Here is a 24,087-nt window from a genome sequence, read left to right on the forward strand (position 1 = left end):
TGTCAGCATTGTTGCTGCTGTGGCTTTTGAGAAACAATGAGGATGCTTGTGTGATTATTTAGCACGAAACATTTCTCAAGGTATAGTAAATATGCATTGGAAATAAACACATTTTTGGTTATTATTGATTCAGACCTCTTGATTTGCAATCAGTTGTTATCCAGGTGGCACCGTGGCAGCCCTTCGTCTCAAAATGCTTGATGTGTATTGGTAGAAAATTAGCATAGGGCTAACACTCGACACGTATAAGCCTAGACTATAATCATGTAGGCTACCTACAAGTATAAGCAGTGTCGGAAATGTGCCAAATATTGGGTGTCCACTAGAAAAATAAAAGTGCTTTATGTCAATGGGTTCCCCTCTTTATTTATTTTTAATCAGAAACCGATTATTGAACAAATCCACTGAATTTACCTTTGCCTGTCCATGTAGTCTTAGATCTAGCTCTGGTCCATAGCCCTAAGACCAGAGCTATCTCAGATCAGACAATTCTCTTTCCTATTTAACATTAGTGTGTGTGTGTGTGTGTGTGTGTGTGTGTGTGTGTGTGTGTGTGTGTGTGTGTGTGTGTGTGTGCGTGTGTGTGTGTGCGTGTGTGAGAGAGAGAAAGAGAGATTATTTTTGCCTTATTACATGTAATATAAAATATTTTCCAACCATTGTATCTCATTTCTTTCCTAGACCTCATCGCAATGATCTTCATGTCACTGAATGCAGCGATCCATTGTATTCGTCACTAAGAAGGCTGCGTACATAGGCCTACAACCTCTTGAACAGAGGCGCCGACTCCTTCAGAAACTGTGCAGAACTCTTTCCATCTCCTCGTACTTGCAGCCTCTACCTCAGTTTAGAGGTATTTTTTATTCCCCCTCTGTACACCAAAAGCCCAGTCTTCTTCACGCCACTCTTCTCAGGGTTTCCTGGCATCATCGGCCTTTCACAACAAGCCAGAGAGATATGGCAGAGCAGAGGTTTATCGTGGAATATGCCAAGCGTGGCACAGCAGGGTGTAAGAAATGCAAGGACAAGATCCAGAAGGAAGTGGTGCGCATAGGGAAGGTTGTGCCAAACCCTTTCAGCGAATCTGGGGGTGAAATGAAAGAGTGGTATCATGTGAAGTGCATCTTCGAGAAGATGGAGAAGGCAAGAGCGACCACAAAGAAGATTGAGGACATCACCGAGTTGGACGGCTGGGAGGAGCTGGAGGACCAAGACAAGGAGATCATCAATAAACATGTTTCAGGTACAAAACACATGCATACACACAACATTAAGACCTGAGGCCCATTCTGCTAATGCCTTCTAAATCAGTAGTTCTCACACTCAAAAATAGCAGATCAACAAGCCAAGTGCCACTGTGAACCTGTATATCTTGCCTAGGGGTGCGACCGGTAGACCGTAGGCTGATTGGTATGAGCCAGGTATGAGGTTCTTCTGTATGTCCCAGCATACAATAAGGTCAGACTAAAGAGGTCCTTTGTACACCAGTCGACTTTGAGGCTTAATCAGGAGTTGTAGCCAGGGGTTATCTATGCGGTGGACATTGCTCTTGTCTTCATGTCTTTATGTATGTAATATTGTTTTTTTCTTTGTACTATGTCAAATATGTATTGTGTATATGTGTTCTGCTGTCTGCATACATGGCTGCTGTAATACATAATTCACTAACAATAATACACTTGTACCGAATAGAATAGAAGAATAGAAGATCTAAAACCTCTACAAGTTCACTATGCATTGCATCTGTCAGGTTGTTAGCTTGTACATCTGTTCTGCACGTGAATATAAATTAAACATTAGGAAGGATGATTGGTCAAAATCAGGGGAGGTGGTGTTTTCAGGTTCTAGATTGATCTAGCCAATGCAAAAATCTAAAATGACACAGATGCTTTCCCGGTTTTAATGAGATAAAACAAAAACAGTAACCTCACATTATTTGCAATGATCCCTCAAATGTGGTTATCAAACACACGACAAACATGTGTCAGGATATTTTAAAGTTTAACATGAAAACGGCACTGTAACATTTTTATGATTTTGTCCAATCTGTATGGTAGAGTATGTTAATACAATATTACTTGTACAATTGGCGTGGCTGTATTTAGTCTGCTTGCTCTTCTATCGATACATTTAGATCGTGTCAAAGGTCATGTCTCACCTAGACACAGGATCTGACACAATTTTTTTACCCGATTGTCATGATAGAATTTATCCCCTGAGCAAGCAGGCAGGCTCTATTAGCTAAATGGTAAAAATGTCAGCACTTGCGCAGGAAACAGAGTTCAAATCCAGGGTAGAAGAGAACTTTAATATCCAAAGGGATGTCTGCACACTGAAACAAACAAATTTCACTAGGAATTTAAAAACAACACACAATTAGTACAATTTCACAATTCTCCTACCCCAAGTACCTTTTACTGAATTATGTTCGGTGAATGCTAGTGGTGCCACTAGCTGATGAAATCTGCTAACCTATAATATTGCTTGGGCTTGCTTGCTTGCTTGAAATAAGCAGTATATTATATTCAGCACAGGATTTGTAATTTGTAACTTAATGCGATCATTGCAAATTTCATTGCAACATAAATGTGTAAAAAAACAAATATATATTTTGGCTAAAGTGTATCCAGCACTCTGACATGCAGGCTGAGTAAAAACTACCCTTCCCAGATAATCTATGGGAAGGAATAAAATGTGTCTGTGTGTGTGCAAAAATCCTGCATGCATCACAGTTGGATTTGGATCTGTATTCTGTACTATAACAATGTTTTTCTATAGTGTTTCTTTTTGGTCAGTATAACTTCATAACCTATAACTAATAGCCTATATGCATGAGCTAATGACACTACAGTGCCATCTGGAGGTTGACAATGAAATTGTTAACTATGTGCAATTTTGTGAAAGATCACGCTCCACCGCTTTTAGAGTTTAGACAACCGGCTTGAAAAGTTAATCCGTCATTACATTTGCCCTGCCCATTTGCATCATGATTTTTTGTTGGGGTTTTAAAATACCTGCAAACCACAACATATATATATATATAAAAAAAAAAGAAAATGTTACTTTCAAATAGCAAGCCCACTAAACACTTAACTATCATAGCATCAAGTGTCATAGCAACATTGTGTGTGTGTATACATAATAATGTTTTTTTAGATTAAGGAAAAAAAGGATAGTGAAAATCTTTTACTCCATGATGATACCATAGAAAATTGAGAGGGAATGTGTTATTTTTCTTAATGTTGATATAGCCCTGGTGGCCAAAATCAAGTCAACTCCAAGTCCAAAGAAGAAGGTGCAGCCCAAGTTAAACACCAGTGGTCAGCTAATGTCTCCCCCGGCTGACCCTTCCACGAATGCTCCACGCAAGTTCTCCGGCTTCACTGGTGAGATTTGACATCCATCCTACAGTGCGTTGTTGTTCTCTCTGCCTCACATTAGAGCACCATCACAAATATACATCCTGAAACAAATAGAGATGTAGAAAATGTCTATCTGTTTCTAAATTCAGATAATAAGCACTTCAATTCATACCCTGAAGAAGGCAGTTGCATCTTCCGAAACGTAGATCTTTTTATTCTATGCGTCCTATTCCAATAAATTATCGTCACTTTGGCGACGAGTGTGTGCGGCCACCTTTTGTCTTTTCAAGACTTCACATTTAGATTGTTCTACCGTGGACCGGCACCACTACTAAGACTGGTGTGCGTTTAGCATCCTCCTGCAGTGCACAGAATAAGTACAATACAGTCGGCCTTCATCATAGGCCTGGCCAATTATTTGAAAATATATCGAAATCGATATTGAGAACGAAAAACAAATAGTTTGGAGAAAAAGAAGAAGAAAAGAGGTTATATATATCAACATATAAATATTTGAATATCGTTGCTGTCAGGCAGAATCCTTTGATCTCCTTTTTTATTTTTGCCTACTTCATACAAGAGAGAGAGAGACACAAAGGTATTTAAAATAGCTACAACCTCAAGCCATTTTCAATATTTGAAAAACATTTTTTTGTTTTGTTTTTATAATAATAATAATAATAATAATAATATAATAATAATAAAAAATGAACTACTTTGGACATACAGTATATTAATTAAGGTTTCACTTTCCACCCAACAGAAAAAATAGATTTTTTTAAATAATTGAATAAATTGATTAGTCTGATTAACCACTTAACGTGACGCATTGTGAGCTTATAGATTTGCTATTTTCATCTTTGTTTAAATTATCGTTCATTAGATCATAACCTAGGCAAAAGTTTGGAATAATCGTGATATTGATTTGTCATATGGGCCAGCCCTACATCATATTCCTCTGTCTCTATCTTCAGCTACCAAGGCTGGCAGCTCCAGCAGTCCGTCTCCCTCGTCCTCTCCGGCCAAAGCCATGCAGGGCAGCAGCCTGTCAGCCCAGCTGTGTGACCCCAGCCACAAGGACAGCCTGCTGCGAGAGTTCCGCAAGCTGTGTGCCATGGTGGCCGAACAGAACAGCTACAACACTAAGACACAGATCATCCAGAACTTCCTAAAGAAAGGCTCTGCAGGAGGTGAGTGGTGGAAGATCGATTGACTTTGCCTGACTGACTGCCTTCGTGCCTTGGTTTAGTGCTCTTCACAAAATTATCTGACCTGATTAGGGTGCAACAGTTAATCGATTAATAATCATTCCCTATTTTGAACCTGTTCTTTTAGGTGAAACGCATTGCAAAACGTGCGGTTGTAGATCAGCTTGTAGATTATTTTCACAATCACATAGTAAAAAGTTAAAACATAATCACATATATTTAAAAACCACACTCGATTTGATTAATCCAAAAAAAGTAATCAATAGAATAATCGCTAAGAAAATAATCAGTAGTTGCAGCCCTAGACCTGATTCAACTTAATGCTCATCGTGTGCATCACATTATTACAATAGAAAACAGACGTTTGGCAGGATGTGAAGACCAGTCTCTATCCTTTCTAGATAAGTTCCATGGGGACATGTACCTGACAGTGAAGCTGCTCCTCCCAGGAGTTGTGAAGAGTGTCTACAACCTCAACGACAAACAGCTTGCCAAGCTCTTCAGCCGCATGTTCAGAGCCAACCAGGACGACATGGTGCGAGATCTGGAACAGGTCGGTTGCCTATACCGTCTCTTATTAAAGGAAGTAACTAGGCCTGGGCGGTAGAATGTCAAATCAACGTCACCATTATTTCAAACTTTTGCCTCGATTACCTCGATTTCGATGAATGAAAATGGTAAAAAGTTAAATAATAATAATACAATAATAGTAGAAAAAGAAGATCTACAACATCATAGACCTGCTATTTTCACTATTTTTCTATGCCACCATTTTGGAATAATAGTTTGGATTTTGTTTGTGCCGATTCGCTATATAGAAATTATAAAAAATATTTTAAAGAAAAGCTGCTTATTGATTATTCGATTAAACTGCATGAGTGAGATTAAGTCGGTTAACACATTCTCTCCCGTTACTGCCAGCACAGATTGTGTTAATAGTTCTTCTAAATCTCTGTTTTTTATATGTTTTTGGTTAATTGCCCAGCCCTAGAAGTAACTATCAGCCTCTCTTTCCTGCCATGTTCACTTGAAAATGTACTGTAATTGTAGGACACTTACAGTTCCCCCTCAAAAACTACTTCAGAGAAATGATGGGTGTGTGTCTGTTTGTCATTACTTAGGGTGATGTGTCTGAGACAGTGAGGATGTTCTTTGAGGACAGTAAATCATTCCCTCCAGCTGCAAAGAGCCTCCTGACCCTTCAGGACGTGGACGCGTCGCTCACACGCCTGGCCCAGTTGACCAAGGAGGACGATCAGCTGAATGAGTTGGAGGCCATCGCAAAAAAGTACAATATTATTTATCCTATTTAGTTTATCATTAGTTCAAAATCTTAACAACAATCCTTGCAATAATAATTATAAATGGCAGCGAGCCCACAATGACAGAAATAATAATACCCATGATGATGATGATCATCATTATGACCACCACAAACAATAATAGTAAGAATAATGCCAAAGAAATCCGTAGATTATTAAAAAGTCGGAATCAAGTATTCAATAATTTTAGCCAAAATGAAGGCCTAGAAAATGATTAAAAGTCGGAAATATGAGCTGAATTTCAGTGGTCTTAAATTGTTTGCTTTTCATAGGAGTAGATACAAGGTGTGCCAAGCTCTGCCAGGAGGCAAGCCTAATAATAACAGTGATATGCAGCGAAATTACTACCTAGAGCCATGAAACGGACAGTAGCAGTTGTATAGAACTGTTGTCCCTACTGTCTGCTGCCCTCTCTTCCCCTCTCATTTATTATGTATTATCTCTCCATCCTTTTGGCACATAATTGCTGTCATTCAAATTACTTTGAATGACTTTCCACAATTGTAATTGCTAATGTCGTGTCAAGGTTTCGATTTGGGATGGGATACACATCCACAGCCTTGCAAGACACATACTGTATCCTATTGCCTGGAGGGTTGATTGCTCTCATGCTCTGCAATTTTGTATTTGCAAAATAAATGACATTAGTTGACACTGATAGATTTGAAAAACATTCTCAAATTCAGCTCCTTGCAGAACTTGAAGTACGATGTTGACTTGTTGATTAGAAAATTCAGCGTCATATATTTGCTTCTGTGTGATTTTTGCTCAAGCATTTCTTCCCACATGTAACTTGCGAAGGTTACTAATTGGGTGCGCTGGATAAAGCAAAGCAAAGTTCTTTGTTTACCCAGGGTGAATGGACTAAGCTCGAGATGCTTGTTTACAGCCAGACCCTGCTCATAGAACATTTCATGGTAGGGGTTCAATGCCTTGCTCAAGGGCACTTCAGCGGTGGTAATTTTAACGTGCCGGTCCGGGGATTCGAACTGGCGACCTTCCGATAACAAGACCGCTCCGCAAACCGTTCGGCCACCGCTGCCCCTGTTGATGAAGTCAACCTGCTGGATTGTCTATGCCTCAGGCATGTAGGCAGGATGTCTATATATTAGATAAACTAAAACCACAACTAAGTAAGCAAGCCTTGCGAGCCATGAGGCCACATATAATAGGGCAGGAACCTATCTCCCGTTTCTGTAGCGTGAGGCAGCTTGATGTACAAGTACACCCCCTGGACATGACGCTAGTATGTCGCAGAGATTTACCCCCAATCCAACCCTTGATGCCGAGTACCAAGCAGGGAGGTATTGGGTCCCACCTTTAGGCCCTCATTTATCAATCGAGTGTAAAATCTGCCCCAAATTCGAGTGTAGGATTCGTAGTACACCCACGTCGGGTCGGCATTTACAAAGTGATCGCAGACAGCTGTTTCTTCCTTAATTTCGTTCGGACGTTTATAAATGTGACGGCTGAAATCTATCTGGCACGCCCTATGAAATCAAGCCTCGCCCTCGTTTTTGCGACATGAACAACTGCAATACGACCTGGAAACCATGGTTACAGGAAGAAAAAAAGTTTTACTTTACTCGCTGCCCCCCTCCCATACACACACACAGACGCACGCATGCACGCACACGCAACTTGTTGTATCTTAAATAAATAAACCTGCATGAATTAAATAAAGCTGTAGGACTACCCTGTCTGTTTCTCCTCTCGCTTCGCTTCCCTTGCTGCACGCCTCACCCCCCGCACGCACGCACGCACGCACATATCGCAAGTTGCAAGCAACTGTCACTGTGTTGTTAGTTGTATATTAAATTATTAAAGTCTTTATTCATTTAATATACAACAAGATATATTAGTGAACGAAAACCTGAACCTGTGAACCATGAATTATATAACAAATAGGCGCGCACGCGCTGCTGTTTTGCAAGGTGCATCTCCTGTCCTGTCTGTCTCTCTCTATCACTGTGGTCCGTCCGTGACACCGTGACCAATTGACCATGCACGTCCGACAGTCTATTTAAATTGCCTCGCTGTCAACTGTCAATTATATGAATATTGCAGCCAAAACCGTATAGCCTCATGTGGCACTGGACAGTGGTGTTGGTGTGGTGGGCTGCAGGCTGGCTTAGGCTATACTATCTCCGATGCGTTCCCACTTGCGCTGGCACGGCACATTTGGCATTCGAGCGACGCGTCGGGTTTATTAAACGAGGAGGAGATTGCACATACTGTAACTCCAGAAAGACATCGGCCTGCTGTAGATTCGGCTACAGTAGGCTACCCAAGTTGGGACTCTCCGCAGCTTCAGCGCTGCACTATACTCTCCATGGAAATATTTCAGCACAGACAGCCCAAATCCTCGCATGTATGCGCTCATCATGCAAAACACTGTTTAAATGGCTTACGCATCTAACTTGCAACATTGTTTTTAAATGCGCGATTTTAATTGCTTGCTTGTAAAGTTGGAAATCTCCTACTAATTTCATATGACACAAAGACACATCGTTGATGTATTCCTTTACTTTTTTTTTCTTTTTTACATTTAGCCCATATACATAGTTTTATATAAACATTTTAGGAGTGAATACATATGTTTCGATGCCTGTGACAGCCTCTCAGCTGGTCAAACAATGCTGCTCCGCTGTTCTACGACAGAAAAACAGGTGAGGACAAAGCGTACGACAGCTCCCGACCAGACGTGGTTTTTGTCTTGGCTCAAGTTCAAAATTAAACGTTGGCGCAAATGGTAAATGCCGAAAATTGCGGTAATTTCGGCGTACACCCATATTTTGGCGTACGCACGGTTGATAAATGAGGGCCTTAGAGTCTTTGTTATGACCCGGCCGGGGATCAAACCCCAATCTCCCAATCTCAGGGCAGACACTAACCACAAGTCCACTGAGCTGAAAAATTATCTTTTTTACGGTAATATGTAAATTGTATACTGTGATTAGCTCATGTACATACAGTACTTAACAGGATGTCTTAAGAATGAATGAAAAATGTTGACTCATTTGTGTTTTTATAGATGCACTAGCAATGACCTGAAATGCTATATTCGACTTGTTAAGCACGACTTGAAGATGAATTCCGGAGCCAAGCATGTGTAAGTTGTCCCAGCTTCTGCTTAACTACAAGACAATAACAATATTACAATGTAGGCATTTAGCAGACACTCTTTATCCAGACTAGTGACTTACAGTAAGCAAGGTACGTCAAATACACATGCATCACATGCATAGAGACAGTGTAGTGCCTCAGTAATCTAGGATCATAGGTAAACCAATAACCTACCATCTGTCTAGACAGTATAACATGAACCATGACGTTCCTATTCCAGGCATGTCATAATAGGTAAACATTCTGTGAAAGTAGCATTTCTACAAGCTCACAACGTGTTGCATTGTGAGCTTGGAGACCGGCTATTTTCAGCCAACATATTTTGTGTGGAAAGGAAAAAGGAGTGGACTTCGGTCAACAAAGTATAGAAGGCTTAAGTGGTTAACGTTTGAAATTAATTAGAAGAAAAAAAAATCTCATCCCAGCATCAAAACATTGTGCATTTTCATAACTATTCTGTACTGTAGGTTGGACGCTGTGGACCCCAATGCGTACGATGCCTTCAAAGCCTCCCGTAACCTGGGCGATGTGATCGAGCGTGTGCTGAGGAACCAGCAGGATGCATCTGGCGGCTCAGGCCCCAGGAAGCTGCTCACCATTGAAGCCTCTCTCATGACCCCTGTTCAGCCAATGCTGGTGACGTCCATCTTTATTCACACTGAATTCCAATACCCAAAATCTCGGCCACTTGCTAGGCACAGCATGGTGGTGGTAAAGTGAAATTGGTGACCTGATGAAATATGTGACAATCATGTAGACATGACATAACATCAGTGTCTGAACGTAAATCATTGTGATTTGTTTTGTTAGAAGAGTTCAACCTAGCGGTATTTAGGCAACGTATTCAAAGACCTCCGTGTGAGTTATGTGAATGAGATGGTCACATATTTTGTCAGGTCACCAATTTCACCATAACACCACGATGCTATAGTGGTCGAGTGTAAGTGAGCGAGTGGCCGAGATTTGGGGTATTGGAATTTGGCTTATGTCACATGAACCGGAAGTAAACAACGGCTGTGTAAGGTTTTGCGCGATCGTATTTTAATTTGCCCAAAACCCTACATTTTGTAACCGGGATCATCGGTGCTTTAGTTATGGGCCGTGAATAAAGCTGGTTTTGATCAAAAATGCTATCTGAGACAAGATTCCGAGATAAATGCATTTGAAAAAATCTGTTTACATGGAGGTGGTTGGAGGCGGACCTTTTCACTTCGGGTTCATTTCCTGTTTACTCGGTCGCCTAGCAACCCAGAGTTATTCATACGGTGGTGAAGAGCGCAATCTTAACTAAATCAATAAAACCCCTTATATGACCGTAGACGTCATTGGATTTGAAATGATGTCCAGGGTCGTCATTGGCGGGGAATCATCTGTTGTTAAGAGTGGTACTGTATAGAAAAAATAATAATTGTTGAGATGTATTTTTCATTACTAAATTTACTTTTAATGAATTTATAGTATATTTAATTTGCAACCGTTTTGTTGGAAGGTTAATTAACAGCTTTATAACCTAACATAACATGTCGCAACATGACTCGTTCAGATCGGCTATTTTTGGCAAAGCGTTTTGGTGTAGAGGCAAAAAAAAGCACACCAGTTAGCACTGCTAACTTGGGTCCGTAGGGTTTAAATGAGTGTTTCTTTTGCAATTCTAGGCAGAGGCATGCAAGTCCATCGAATACGCCATGAAGAAGTGCCCCAATGGGATGTACTCTGAAATCAAGTATGACGGCGAGCGCGTGCAGGTCCACAAAAATGGAGACAACTTCAGTTACTTCAGCCGTAGCCTCAAGCCGGTGTTGCCACACAAAGTCAGTATAATCCCTTTTATCCTGTTTCTCTCACGCCCTTTCCTGCCCCTCTTCCTTCTCTGTCTGACAAACATCTATGCAGTTATCCCCCCAAGCAATGTACTGACTGGGACGGCAATTGCTCGTAAGAACATAAGTCCTTTGCATTCTCCACAAGACAGATAATGTTTACCAAGTGAGCCACTCGCAGGCATTTCCTACAGGGATTTCCTTGGATTTTGCTCTCGCAGCATGAAGCCTTTGTACCTGCGAGGATGAATAGCTTGTGTTGATGTCCATTAGCGGCTGCAATCCACCAGAGGGTGGCTCTTAGCAGGCCTGGTATTCAAGTGACTTCCACAGTGGTGCAGTTTGGTCATTCACGGTACAGCTCGCCCCACACACTGTGCATATATATTATGCATTGGAGGAGCATTACCGATGAAACAGAGGAGGATTAAGGTGGCAGCCGGGTAAAAGGACAAATAATTTCTACAGAACGCTGCTAGAAACAATGATCATAATTTTTTGGCAGCTCGGTCCCAGGACACCGCCTTGCTTGTCGCGCCTCTGAAGTATCGTCTAATGGTCTTGGCATCATCTGCTATGACCGCATAGTCCATTGCACAAGTGGCAGTCGTAAATAACAATAATATAATATGTATTATAGAGGTTAAATATGTAATAACATTCATAATAGCACCAGCAGTTTACTTTTTTCTTTCTCTGGAACTCAATATTTGAGAATTTTTTGGTGCTACAACGTGAAGCCTCTTATGTCAGTGCCAAAAATGCATATCTAGACATACTGTAGAGATTATGTATATGCCTCGGTCCGAGTGTGTCGTAAGGCTGAGGCGGTGTGAATTGTTTATTAATGCGGTGATAAAGCAATGAGTCCTGGCAGGGGGGGGGCTGGGGGCTTTAATGTTGGCATGTATCTTTTAAGGTTAGGGTAAACATATGTATTTAAATCAGTGCAATGTCTCCAAAAGTTTGCAAAACCAACGTTGTTGTGTATGTGAATCCTCATTCCAGGTGGCTCATTTTAAGGAGTACATTCCCCAGGCCTTCACTGGGGGTGACAGTATGATATTGGATGCTGAGGTGCTTCTCATTGACACAAACACCAGCAAGCCACTGCCCTTTGGAACGTTGGGGGTACACAAGGTGAGGAACAACAGACGTCTGTGTGCGTTGGGGAGGTTATGGTGTTGAGGAAAGTTAGTTTTTTCAAACCCTTATCAAAAAAGGTCTAAGTTGAAACAACACATTAGAACAAAGTTTTGTCAGCTTAAGAAAACCAAACTAATGAGGTGTGTTGTTGACGCAGTGAAGTACCCAACTTGGTTTCTCATTTATCTTTCTTACAGAAAGCAGCTTTTCAAGATGCCAAAGTGTGCCTTTTTGTCTTTGACTGCCTCTACTTCAATGGTGTGAGTCTAATGGAGAGGTAAGTTTGTGTGATTTCGGTTTAGTCACAATTTGCTTTTCATGTCAGTGAGTCACAGACTTGCCCTTGAGGCCTCAAGCTGTTGATAGTATTGTTATTGAAAAAGTATCCTAAAGCTCTTTTCTCTGTCTTACTTGGTGATTAGAATCTGTGTTTGTCTCCCTGTTCTCTTTTGTGTTGACCATGATGTAATTTGTCAAAGTCCAGTGCATATTCCCATCTAGATTAATCTAGTTTGCAGATTGTCAACGCATGAACACACACAAGTTTTCAGGTGTTTAAATTCAGCAAAACAATACAAGGTTTGTATGGCATAGCTGAAGGCCACGCCGTCTAGAACAGAGTTTGTCTGGATGTGTCCCCTCAAATGTAGATCAATCACAGCTCATGCCAATATGTGCATGATGTCATGAAATGCCTGGTAAAGTGAAAGGAGTGTGAAAGTTGGATTTTAGTCGATAATCTATGCATGTAAAAACATAGTTTTCAGTGAATGGGTTCAGTAAGAGTTGATGCCTGAATAATCTGGATATGTTTAACCCATTTATTTTGTTCATGTGCCTAGATAAGCATTTTTTTAAGGCATTCAAATCCTTTTAGCATTGTACAGTGGCCTCCCTCCTTGTCTACCTTTTTATATCTTAGGGTGCATTCACACCACAATGTTTTACTGCGATTAAAATGATTCCTGGTGCATATTGTCGGAAAGTGTGCTTTGTTTGGGCAGGTGTGAAGGCTCAATCTAATTGAGCAATCAAACAAATGCATTCTAACTCTAATTATAAGGGATGAACCAAAGAATGTGCCATTGTGGGATGAAGAGTCTGTATTTTGCACACGATGAGGAAGGAGAAGGCATTATTGCGCAGCATAAAGACATGGTCTAATTAAGAGATGGAAGCAAGCCCTTATCGCAATATGGCCAGACAATCACATTTATCAAATGCTGAAGTTTACACACACAAACACTGCAGTGTACAGGATATATAGCGAGAGAATGGAGGCGCACATTTGCACAATGCTGCATTAATGTAAAGAGTTTGCGCTCGCAGTAGAGACCTGGAATCCTGACAGCTGATCTGGAGTGAGATAAAGGTGGTAGCCGGTTTGTTTGTGTAGTGCAGACAATAGACTACTCCAATTAACCTACCTGGTTTATTGAAGCTAGACACTACTTTACCAAACAAGTTGGTAAAGTTGTAGCGATCTGCTATTGCGCACGCAACACACACACGCGCACGCACACGCGCGTACAGTAATGTCCAGCCCGTGACACACACCCTGCACTTTACGTCCTAACTATTTGACCTACTCGAAGTATAATTTTAACACTATAGATTTTACTGTGTAGTTTATGAATTGAACACATTAAAGTTCCCTGCTGCGGTTGACAACGCGCAGTGTGAACGGCAAACGCAACACATTAAAAATGCAACAAAAAATTATGCAACTTAACCTCCAATTGCACCGAGTCTACCGAACTACAGGTGTGAATGCGCCCTTAGTTTCACCACCATTTTTCTTGTGAAAGACTTTTGTATATAATATATATATATTAGGTATAGACCATCGCCAAACTAGGACAAGCACTCAAGCAAGAAGTAGCCAGCTTGTATGGTGCGGCTTGCCGGCTTCACCACTGAACACTTTTTACACAAGTTGTTGTAAAAATGGATTTAAATGAAGATTATTGGATTTATCGAAAAAGTAATCAATGGCACAACCAAGAAAGTAATAATAGTTGCAGCCCTGGTTTATTCACATTTATTCAGAGGTTTTGCTTGAACAACTCAACTGATGCAAGACTGTGCTCAGTGTGCTGTGTCTCTCTGTTCCTCACCCAGGCCTCTGCGTGAACGCAGGAAGTTTCTCCACGACAACATGGTTGAAGTTCCCAACAGAATCCTCTTCTCAGAAATGAAGCATGTCACTGTAAGACTATGTGCTCACCCAGAAGGCTGTTCTGCAGCTGTGCCAGCCTAACTGGTCTTACCCACCACTACATTTCAAAGAAAAAAATTGAAGAACAAACGTTTTTGCTGTAGTACACTACAATGTCAGTAGCTTTAAGCAGAGCCACTGAGATAGTCAGAGTTGCGTCATCTCCTTTCACTCTGTCGAGCCAATTATTTTATAGCAATGGGGGAATCATGAAAATGAAGAATATTCATATATATTCATTCATTTATTGCCAAAACACTACTTAACAGTTGGTTTGGAATTTGCTTAGGTGCACTATAAAACAACAATGAAGAACCATTGGGCAACCAATATTTCCAAACACTACTGTATAGTTACAGTGGTGGAATTTTGAGGTATTTGTACCAATTTCCAATGCTTTTATTTCTACTCTTACATCTAGGATCCAAATATTGTACTTACTCAACCACATTTATTTGAAAACTTTAGTTACTAGTTACTCTGTAGATTTTGATTATTATTACAAAACACACATCAACCACTTAAGCCCTATTTACATTTCGGCCATTTGAAAATAGCCGATATACAAGCTCATAGATCTGCTGTTTTATTTTGTCACTTACATTGTTATTACTTTTTTTGAACAAAATCCAAAGAAAACAATAGCAAAACATACAGTACAAACAAACATGAAAAAAGTAAATAAAATCGACATTGCGTATCAAAATGTGCATGTTACATCACATCCTCATTCCCCCATACCCTTATTCTTTCTGTTCAGTCTTAAATGTTGTCCATTTGGACCATTTGTTTCAAAAGATCTTTATACGTTTGTAAACTTGAAATGGGATACTCTGCATAATGTGTACTTTTGGTACTTTTAAGTACATTTTGATGCCAATACTTTTTTACTTTTACTCAAGTACATTTAGAATTCCGGATTTTAGTATTTCTATATTGCAGTATTGATACTTTTACTGAATTAAAAAAAAGTGAGTACTTCTTCCACCACTGTATAGTTCCAAACATTGAATCCTTATAATTGGGTGTTGAAGGCTGAAGCGCGGGGCGATAATGAACTACAATGACCCGTAGTGTCTCTGACCCCCTCGTTGATGCATTCGTCTCAGTGGCTCTGCTTCTCAGTCGAGACAGACTTGACAGGCACTGACACGGAACATGATTGCTGATGTAGTGCCCTGTGTGTGTATGTGTGTGTCTTTATGACAGAGGGCTCGAGATCTGGCTGACATGATCACACGGGTCATCAGGGAGGGCCTCGAAGGACTGGTGCTTAAAGACGTCAAGGTGAGGCATTCTCTGTTTTCATGCTGGACCTACTGCCACTGGAAGAGCAAAATGTATATATATATATATATATATATATATATATATATATATATATATATGATCTAGTATGGTGGTTCTTCGACCATATTTTTATACTTTGGCTATTCAAAAATAGAAGATATACAATCTCACAGTGTGTCACTTCGTGCCGCGCTGCAAGCTTATAACATCTGCAATTTTTCAAAAATCTCAAAAATGTTTAGAAGATATGGAATGATTTTTAATTTCTTTACACAAATCGTCTCTTCTGGAGGGTCTCTGGCACAACATATTTTCTCATGGGGGTCCACTCCACGGCCAAATGCAATGTCTTATCGCTGCTTGCAGCTATATTTATTCTTTTTCTTTTTCTTCCGTCAAAAATAGCAGTTCTGGCTTAACCGTGCAGTCCATTTTCGCGAAACTTGGCAATATGGTAGAGGGCTATGCCAAACAGTGAAGACGCCAAGCCCACGACCATTGCATGGTCATGGTGCACTGCATATACATTTAGGGGTCCTTGGCACGAAAATGTTTCAGAACCAGTGATCTAGTACACTGTAAATTCTTTGGTGTTCTTTTCAATCTGAGCATGGACAAATCCATGTGCACTCTCTTAGAGTTACAGTCCTGTATGGGTCCATTTGGACTCCCAGGTGGTCCTCGGGCATGACGTTGAGAACTAGCGATCTGTAGTAGAATGGCTTCATAATACTTGGTTTTAACTGCATGATGCACCATAGCGTTCCAATTGATAATAGAGTGTGTGTGTGTGTGTGTGTGTGTGTGTGTGTGTGTGTGTGTGTGTGTGTGTGTGTGTGTGTGTGTGTGTGTGTGTGTGTGTGTGTGTGTGTGTGTGTGTGTGTGTGTGTGTGTGTGTGTGTGTGTGTGTGTGTGTGTGTGTGTGTGTGTGTGTGTGTGTGTGTGTGTGTGTTTTAAGGGTAACTATGAGCCAGGGAAGCGGCATTGGTTGAAAGTGAAGAAGGACTATCTAAATGAAGGAGCCATGGCGGACACGGCTGATCTTGTGGTGCTGGGGGCGTTCTATGGCAAAGGCTCCAACGGTGTGTTCATCAAATACAGTGTCAGTTCTGTTGTCATGACCGGTCCATACACATGCACTATTAACCCATTTTGGGCGGGAACCCCATTTGGTGTTTTAAGCGTAATGTTATACTTTAGCTATTGAAGAATAGCAGATCTACAAGCTCATAGCGCGAGCTTGTAGGTCTGCTAAAAATCGTGAAAATGTAGTGCAAATCTTTGAATATATATTCATTCAGAGCGAACGTTTTTAACTCAAATCTTTGATTCTGGGGGGTCCCAGGAACAACATATTTTCAGATGGGGGTCGACGGCCAATTACATATAATCTTGAGGCTCCTTGACATGAAAATGTTTGAGAACCACTGACACAGAAACATGGGTTTTTCAGAAAACTGTTTAGAAGACATTTGTAGAATGGTTCCCCGGTCTAAATGGGTTAATACAGTGCCCAGGGAATAGTTAGTTTTCAGTGCTGCTTTGTTTTGATTCCCCCAATCCCCATTTAAATGCTGAATCCAGTATAACTACTAGTTTAGTCTCGCCAGTCGCTACGATTTGGAAGAAAAGATGGATATACCAAACACATTATTCCTATAAGCTAAACTATGCCGGATCAAGGGTTCTATTGGGTAGGCCCTAAAATGATGATGCCCTTAATCGTGGGGAATTATTTTGGGTAATTCTGATCGGCCCGATGACTACAAACCATGATTGATCCAGGCCTGCCAGTAGCAGCATTTGATTAGGGTTATTTATTTTTTTCTTTTTGCAGAAGTGTATATTATTTGTATATCTTCTGATTAATTGAAATTGGAGGACCCATATGTAAACAAGTCTTAGTGATTTTTCTGGTTTTATCCTCTTAGCAGATTTTGTATTGACCTGTACTTTCATTGAACTGTACCCATTCTCCAAACTGTTAATACAATTTTCAATCAATCAATTTCCCCATTGTGTTTCCTAATACCATGTCTTCTTTCAACCACCAGGGGGCATCATGTCAAGTTTTCTATTGGGCTGCTACGACCCAGACTCCAAGAAGTGGTGCACGGTCACAAAGTGCTCTGGGGGTTTCGATGACGCTATGTTGGCCAGACTCCAGAAAGATCTGGACATGATTAAAATCAGCAAGGTTAGACAAAAACCTTGTCCCAAGGTCTCAAGATCACTAGCTGAGGCAGAGAATGGACAATTAATCTCTCTGTGTGTGTGTGTGTGTGTGTGTGTGTGTGTGTGTGTGTGTGTGTGTGTGTGTGTGTGTGTGTGTGTGTGTGTGTGTGTGTGTGTGTGTGTGTGTGTGTGTGTGTGTGTGTGTGTGTGTGTGTGTGTGTGTGTGTGTGTGTGTGTGTGTGTGTGTGTGTGTGTGTGTGTGTGTGTGTGTGTGTGTGTGTGTGTGTGTGTGTGTGTGTGTGTGTGTCTTTCTTTCTCCAGGAGCCAAGCAAAATCCCTGGCTGGCTGAAGATCATCAAGAACTATTATCCAGATTTCCTTATCAGGGATCCTCAGGTAAGTCTCTACAATTGAATAGGTTTGTATTTCTCAAGGGGACTATTAAACTATAAACGATGCAAAACATGTATTTACACACAATTTAACAATCATAAGGGCCATCCTTTTGCATAATATAATATTTCAAAACATGGAAAAGTTCACTTAAAATAAAATTAATAATAATATTTTTTATCCCACGATTTTGCAACCCATTTTTTCACCCAGTGTCAATTATCTAATGTAATCCTGGGCACTACACTTCCTCTGCCAACCTGGGGGGGCAGCGGACTGACCTCATGCTTCCTTCTATGCATGAGGAGTCCACGCTGCTTTTTTTCAGGGGGGGGGGGGGTTTCACCAGCCGGACGTAGCGTGTGGAAGGAACACGTTATTCCGACCAGTTCCTTTCCCCTCCATCAGGCACCCCGGCTGACCAGTAGGGAGGTAGTTTAGAGACCAGGGTTACTGCATTTTTGTGTGAGGGCACTACCTACCCTAGGGGACACGGGGAGAACATGCAAACTCCACACAGAAAGGACCTTTTAAAGTTCACTTTTAAAATGCAACGAAAATGCAAATTATTCATCTCTGAATCTTATCTTATGTAATATTATGTTGTTTCCAAATATGGCAGTGGTTCTCAACATAGAGTTTGGAGACCCTCAGGGGTCCTTGAAGGGGTTTCAGGGGATCCCCAGCTAAATTATTGATAGTTAGGATTAGGAACCACATGGACCCGCTGTAAGTCAAGAGAGTGAGTGTACAAATGGGTCCATTTGGTTCCATTTGTACACTCTTGAGTTACGGGGGTCTGTGGCCATAATGCATGCCAGACTTGGGGATTCTTGAAATTGAAAAAGTTGGCGAACCACTGAACTATGGTATATGTTGTTTTGTTATTTTGTTTTGCGGTGATGTAGAATGCACCAGTCTGGGAGATTACAGGTGCAGAGTTCTCCAAATCAGAGATGCACACCGCCGACGGCATTTCCATCCGCTTTCCTCGCATGACCCGTATTCGTGACGACAAGGACTGGAAGACTGCTACCAACCTGCCCCAGCTCAGAGTACTAACACTTCAACACTCATTCCTCTAGGGCTGCAAAACCTCATACATCAACAGTTATACACAATATTATAATATCTTTGAATATAGTAATATATTTTCAAAAAGAATGGTTAGATCTACAAGAAAATACATCTACAAGTTCACAAGACAATGTCTAAATCTTTTAAAAGAAAAACGTTATGTATAAAAAAATGCTTCTTAATTATTCAATATAAAATAGTATTGGCTACAATAATCTCTAAGGAGATAATTGATATTTGCAGCCCTATCTTCTTAATGTTTTAACTTGCTGGGGGACTCATTCTTTCTGCAAACTAGAAATTACAATATTGTTACTGTCGGGGAGAAAGCTCTTTATCTCGCGGCACACAAAATCACCAAAAGAAAACAAAAGAAGTAGCAGATCCACAAGCTCGAAACCATGCCGTGTTTTGAGCCTGTAGATCTGCTCCTTATTATGATGCTTCTGAATTTGAGGACCCCCGGAAATGCTTTGGCCATGTCTCGCGATTTGTTCTGCACGTACCACACACACACTGATGCAGGCTGTTCTGAACCCTCTGAACTCACGCCAAGATTTTGATTAATTTCTTTTGGTGATTCACCTGGTTTCTGTTGTATTTTAGGGTATTCGCCGCCGCAGGAGTTTGTAGGAAATATGGGCAAGAGAGAGTGAGAAGAAAACATAGGTTGCCAGTAAACCCACAGTGTCACAAATGTATTTTATGATCCTTTGCCTACTGATAGAGCTAAAAAACATTCCATATACCACTCACAAGGGAAGATATTTACACTGAGTTTACACTATATTAGTGATTTACTTTACATGTGTTCATAGATGATTCAAAACCACTGGTTGCAGCTGTGAAACAAACAAAAAGATTACATTTTAAATTAATGGAACTGTCTTTTGCAGCAAACGATAACATCTCCTGTGTGTTTGTGCTTATAGGAGCTGTTCCGCATATCAAAAGAGAACAGTGACTTTGAGGTGACAGCTGGCGGCGACGACAAGGGCTCTTCTGGCGGAGACAGTGGGAGCAACTCGCCCCCCTCTACCTCCCATGGGAGGGGTACACCCAAGAAGAGCAGTGAGTACATACAGCACCAGTGGTTCTCATACTTTTTCATGTGAGATTTTTTAATGACAAAAAAGCCTGAGCCTTCATTTAATAGTCCATTCATAGACTTGGAGCAATTTGAGACGAGTACACTATTATTTTTACATTTCATATCTTTTAATGCCCCGATATTCTTGCAGAACAATGCCCCCATTTTTATAAAAGAAATAAAAAAGTTAAAGAAGTTTTTTAATGCAAATACATGGATGAAGACCAACTTTTCACAAGTCATTAAAAAGTTGATGCCCTTGTTGTTGAGTACATCAACCCTCCCACACTTAACTTAAAATCCAGGGTAAATCCATGTCAAGGACTACCAAATAAAATTGTACTTGCATTCCCATCTGAAAATACTTGGTGCCAGGGACAAGATTTGTGTTGAGAAAAGAATCCATATTTTCACATTTTTCATCATTTGAAAGGTCAATACGTCACTTTTGATCTTGTAGATTGACTATTTTCAAAATCGGATTAAAGTGGTTAAACTGATTATTATGCTATATTAATTAATTTTGCCGGTGACCCCCTGGAACCCCCTCATGGACCCCCTGCGGCTCCCTGGAGCTCCAATACGGAGGTATTGATGGGTTTTTATGTTCCGAGACACAACTCTTTGAGTGATGCGATCTTCTGACATGAACGGTTTGATGAGGAAAGTTAGATCATTAACCCAGATGGATGTACCTACTAAAATGAAGTCTATATCTGCTTCGCTTACATATTGGTTAATGACGCATGGTTATGATAACACAAATCCCCCCTGCATTTATTTCAATCTGACAACAGGCAACAACAGTACACCCAAATCAAAGGCAGTGAAGTCTGAACCACATAGCCCTGTCCTACAAGGGCCCAGCACTACACCCAAATCAAAGGCAGTGAAGTCTGAACCACATAGCCCTGTCCTACAAGGGCCCAGCACTACACCCAAGTCAAAGGCAGTGAAGTCTGAACCACATAGCCCTGTCCTACAAGGGCCCAGCACTACACCCAAGTCAAAGGCGGTGAAATCTGAACGGCGTAGTCCTGTCCCAGATGAGCCCAGCGCAAAGAAGGTACACTATTATATTGTAAATGAACACCCTACTTGGTCACACAAAAGCATCAAACGTTGCTGATCAACAAGTTCAGAACGTGTTTTGAGCTTGTGGATCTGATACTTCTGCTGCTTTTGAAATTGAATCCTGAAAAGTAAGAGTTGTTTCCAAGGATGATATGTACAGCATGTAACTTAACAAATTAAGTAATCATGTCAGTAAATTGTTGGAAGTGAGTAAAGCATTGCAGCTTTCAACCTCAAAGCATCATCAATTATTATTTTAATAAGGCTCCATTTTATTCCAGATAAAGAAGTCTGAAAGTGTTCACAGTAATGGACAGAGCAAGTCTAAGGCAACCTCGAACGTGTTGCAGCCAAGTAATGACAAGGTTGGTGAAATGTTATGGACTCACAGTTCACATTCAACCTAGAAGGAATGTGTCATTGTAGGTGTGCAGCAGTTTATCGATGTAATCGATTATGAAACATGTACTTGAATAACAAATTATACACTAGCGAAAATAGCACATCTACAAGCTCGACACCACACATTGAGAGCTTATAGATCAGCTATTTCTGCATGACACTGTATAATAAAGCATAACATAGTGCTCAAATAATTCAGAGTAATCGATTTAGTTGATTATATATAAAATGCGCTTCTCGATATAGATGAATCGCTAAGAAAACGGTGTTGATTTTGACAGAATTATTTTATTTAGTCTTAGACATAATCTTTTGAATAAAATTATTTTAAGTTTTAGTCATGTGAAAAGTTGTAGTTTTATCTAGCTTTAGTCGACTAAATCTACAGTTGATTTTGTCAACAATTTATTTAGTTGACCTTGATGCGATTACGACGATTTTACACTTGGTTGCATGCTTGATGCGTTGTGATTGAAAGTGCAACAAAGCATAAAATGACTTGTCTTTTGGTTCTGCTGGATCTCTTCTCCACTAGTCCCTCCCTAATGTTTTACCCTAGTTTTTATTTGTTGACAAAATTGTCTATATTTTTTGTCTTAGCTTTAGCCATCATAGCTTAGTTTTTATTTCGCATCCCTACAGTATATCAACATTGCCTTTGGTTTGGTAATTCCTAGACACTGCTGGATATCTTCAGTGGGGTGAAGCTGCTCCTGCCCAGCTCCGTGCAAGACTTTGACAAACTGAGGCGCTACTTTGTGGCCTATGACGGAGACCTTGTACCAGACTATGATGCTGCATCTGCCACACACACGCTGGCAGAGGCAGAGGAGGACTGCCAGGCCCAAAGAGTCACCCCCAGCTGGATCTGGGAGTGCATCCGCAAAAGACGTGTGGTGGTCCCCTGTTGAAAGGACACTGTTGAAAGGTCAACTCCTTAATGTAAGGAAAACAAAAACACAGGTTTTTACATGCTGTGTTTGCTGGTACAGCAGCCTATGCCTATCGCAGCTGTAATGAGTTTTTTTCTTTTTTTTACACTAAACCACATGAATTTGGTTGACTTTCAGGTGTTTACACTCTCGGAGCGCTTTAGTTTCGTTTGTTCTTGCGCGATGAAGAACTTTTTTTTTTTAATGTTTGCGTCTTGAGTACAAAGTGATGAAGTAACATCATTTTTATTCAGAATGAGATTGATTGTTCACCGTGAATATCAACCTTTTTGTATAAATTAGGCATCGACTTCACTGCTTTTTTTGTGGAATACCGAGACACATTTTCAGATTGTTTATTCGTCACGCTCCTGGTGTGTAAAGACTTTTAGCCTAACGTATTCTTTGTTGCACGCCAAAGTATACTGTAAATTGGGCTTTATAGTGACAGACTGTATAGCAGTGTGACAAGACTGGTGAGATTGAGGGGGTTGGCATAGTGACAGTACGCCCTCATCCTTCAGTTGTTGTATTTATTGTTTTCTTTTATAAACCCACAATCGAGCAGTTCATTTGTGGTTATGATTTTTATTTTGTGCAATTTCTGTTCATCTTTTGTCAACAATAGCGGTAAATGGGTCAGTTCTAAATGTTTCCAGAAACAAGTGTGGTCTCTTCCATGGTGTGTTGCAGAAAGGGAGCTTTTATTGTTTCGGCAAATGTTTTCTTGAATTTAGTTAGAATTAGAATGTTAATTTGTTTAATCAATGTTTTTGTATTAACAGAAAAAAGAAAATGATGACCTTCAAGTCCAAACAGAAATGTAAAAATTAATATGTAGACATTTTTCTTTTAGCTTTAGGGTTTTCAACCATTAGTATTTCTTATTGTCCAAATGAAAACAATGATTTACAATTTTTCTTTACCCTTTTAAGGCCAAAAGTGACAAACGCTATACTGCTATTTGGAATAGCTAAAATGCTGACATAATGTAAAAAGAATAAATAAAAGTTTCAATAACTGCTTCCTTCCTAAAAGGTGTTTGCATTTATTCCCCATTGTTTTGACTCACAACAGAAACAATGGTATTTACAGAAAATGTATTAAAATTAAATGTTAACCACATGAACCTTAGCGTCCCTAATCTGGGCATGTCACAATAGCAATGTCACAATAGCACGTCAAACAGCGAACAAAGTGTTTTCGCAGAATGTTCAAAGTACATTAACTTAACTTTGGTTAAGAGAGAGCATTACTAACTACTAGAAATGTCGACTCCATCGCAGCATCCAAACTCCTGGATGTGTCTGATGTGTTGCTCCACTCCGTCTCATCTCTTCCATGAAATGACCTTCCAGCACCACTAAGAAACATTAGTTAGTCCATTTAAAGTATTATCTCTTCTAGAAGGACTTCACGTCTGCTTCAATCTCTTTCAAGCGTTTGTTTCAT

At 40.4% G+C, this 24,087-nt stretch overlaps 1 protein-coding gene across 1 annotated transcript; it reads left to right on the forward strand.

Moving 5' to 3' along the window:
* The first annotated feature begins 3 nt into the window (after positions 1-3).
* lig3 (ligase III, DNA, ATP-dependent) lies at positions 4-23,660 on the forward strand. Its single transcript, XM_079508656.1, has 21 exons — positions 4-80; positions 682-1,243; positions 3,252-3,386; positions 4,337-4,552; positions 4,972-5,123; positions 5,692-5,858; positions 8,927-9,004; positions 9,486-9,654; positions 10,674-10,829; positions 11,847-11,978; positions 12,182-12,261; positions 14,106-14,193; positions 15,412-15,489; positions 16,451-16,574; positions 17,547-17,689; positions 17,989-18,063; positions 18,969-19,115; positions 20,070-20,208; positions 21,025-21,293; positions 21,583-21,666; positions 22,381-23,660. Exons 2-21 carry the CDS (start codon positions 712-714, stop codon positions 22,612-22,614), a joined length of 3,198 nt encoding a protein of 1,065 aa, XP_079364782.1. The 5' UTR covers positions 4-80; positions 682-711; the 3' UTR covers positions 22,615-23,660.
* The last annotated feature ends 427 nt before the right edge of the window (positions 23,661-24,087 follow it).

Source organism: Electrona antarctica, assembly GCF_951216825.1.
Source record: "Electrona antarctica genome assembly, chromosome: 8".
Taxonomy (NCBI): Eukaryota; Metazoa; Chordata; class Actinopteri; order Myctophiformes; family Myctophidae; genus Electrona; species Electrona antarctica.

Bases quoted from the DNA above. Each gene is read 5' to 3' on its own strand.
- lig3 (XM_079508656.1), top strand. From the start codon at position 712: ATGCAGCGATCCATTGTATTCGTCACTAAGAAGGCTGCGTACATAGGC. The intron at 9,005-9,485 runs GTAAGTTGTCCC...TCTGTACTGTAG, and splicing joins AATTCCGGAGCCAAGCATGT to GTTGGACGCTGTGGACCCCA. The intron at 17,690-17,988 runs GTTAGACAAAAA...TTCTTTCTCCAG, and splicing joins ACATGATTAAAATCAGCAAG to GAGCCAAGCAAAATCCCTGG.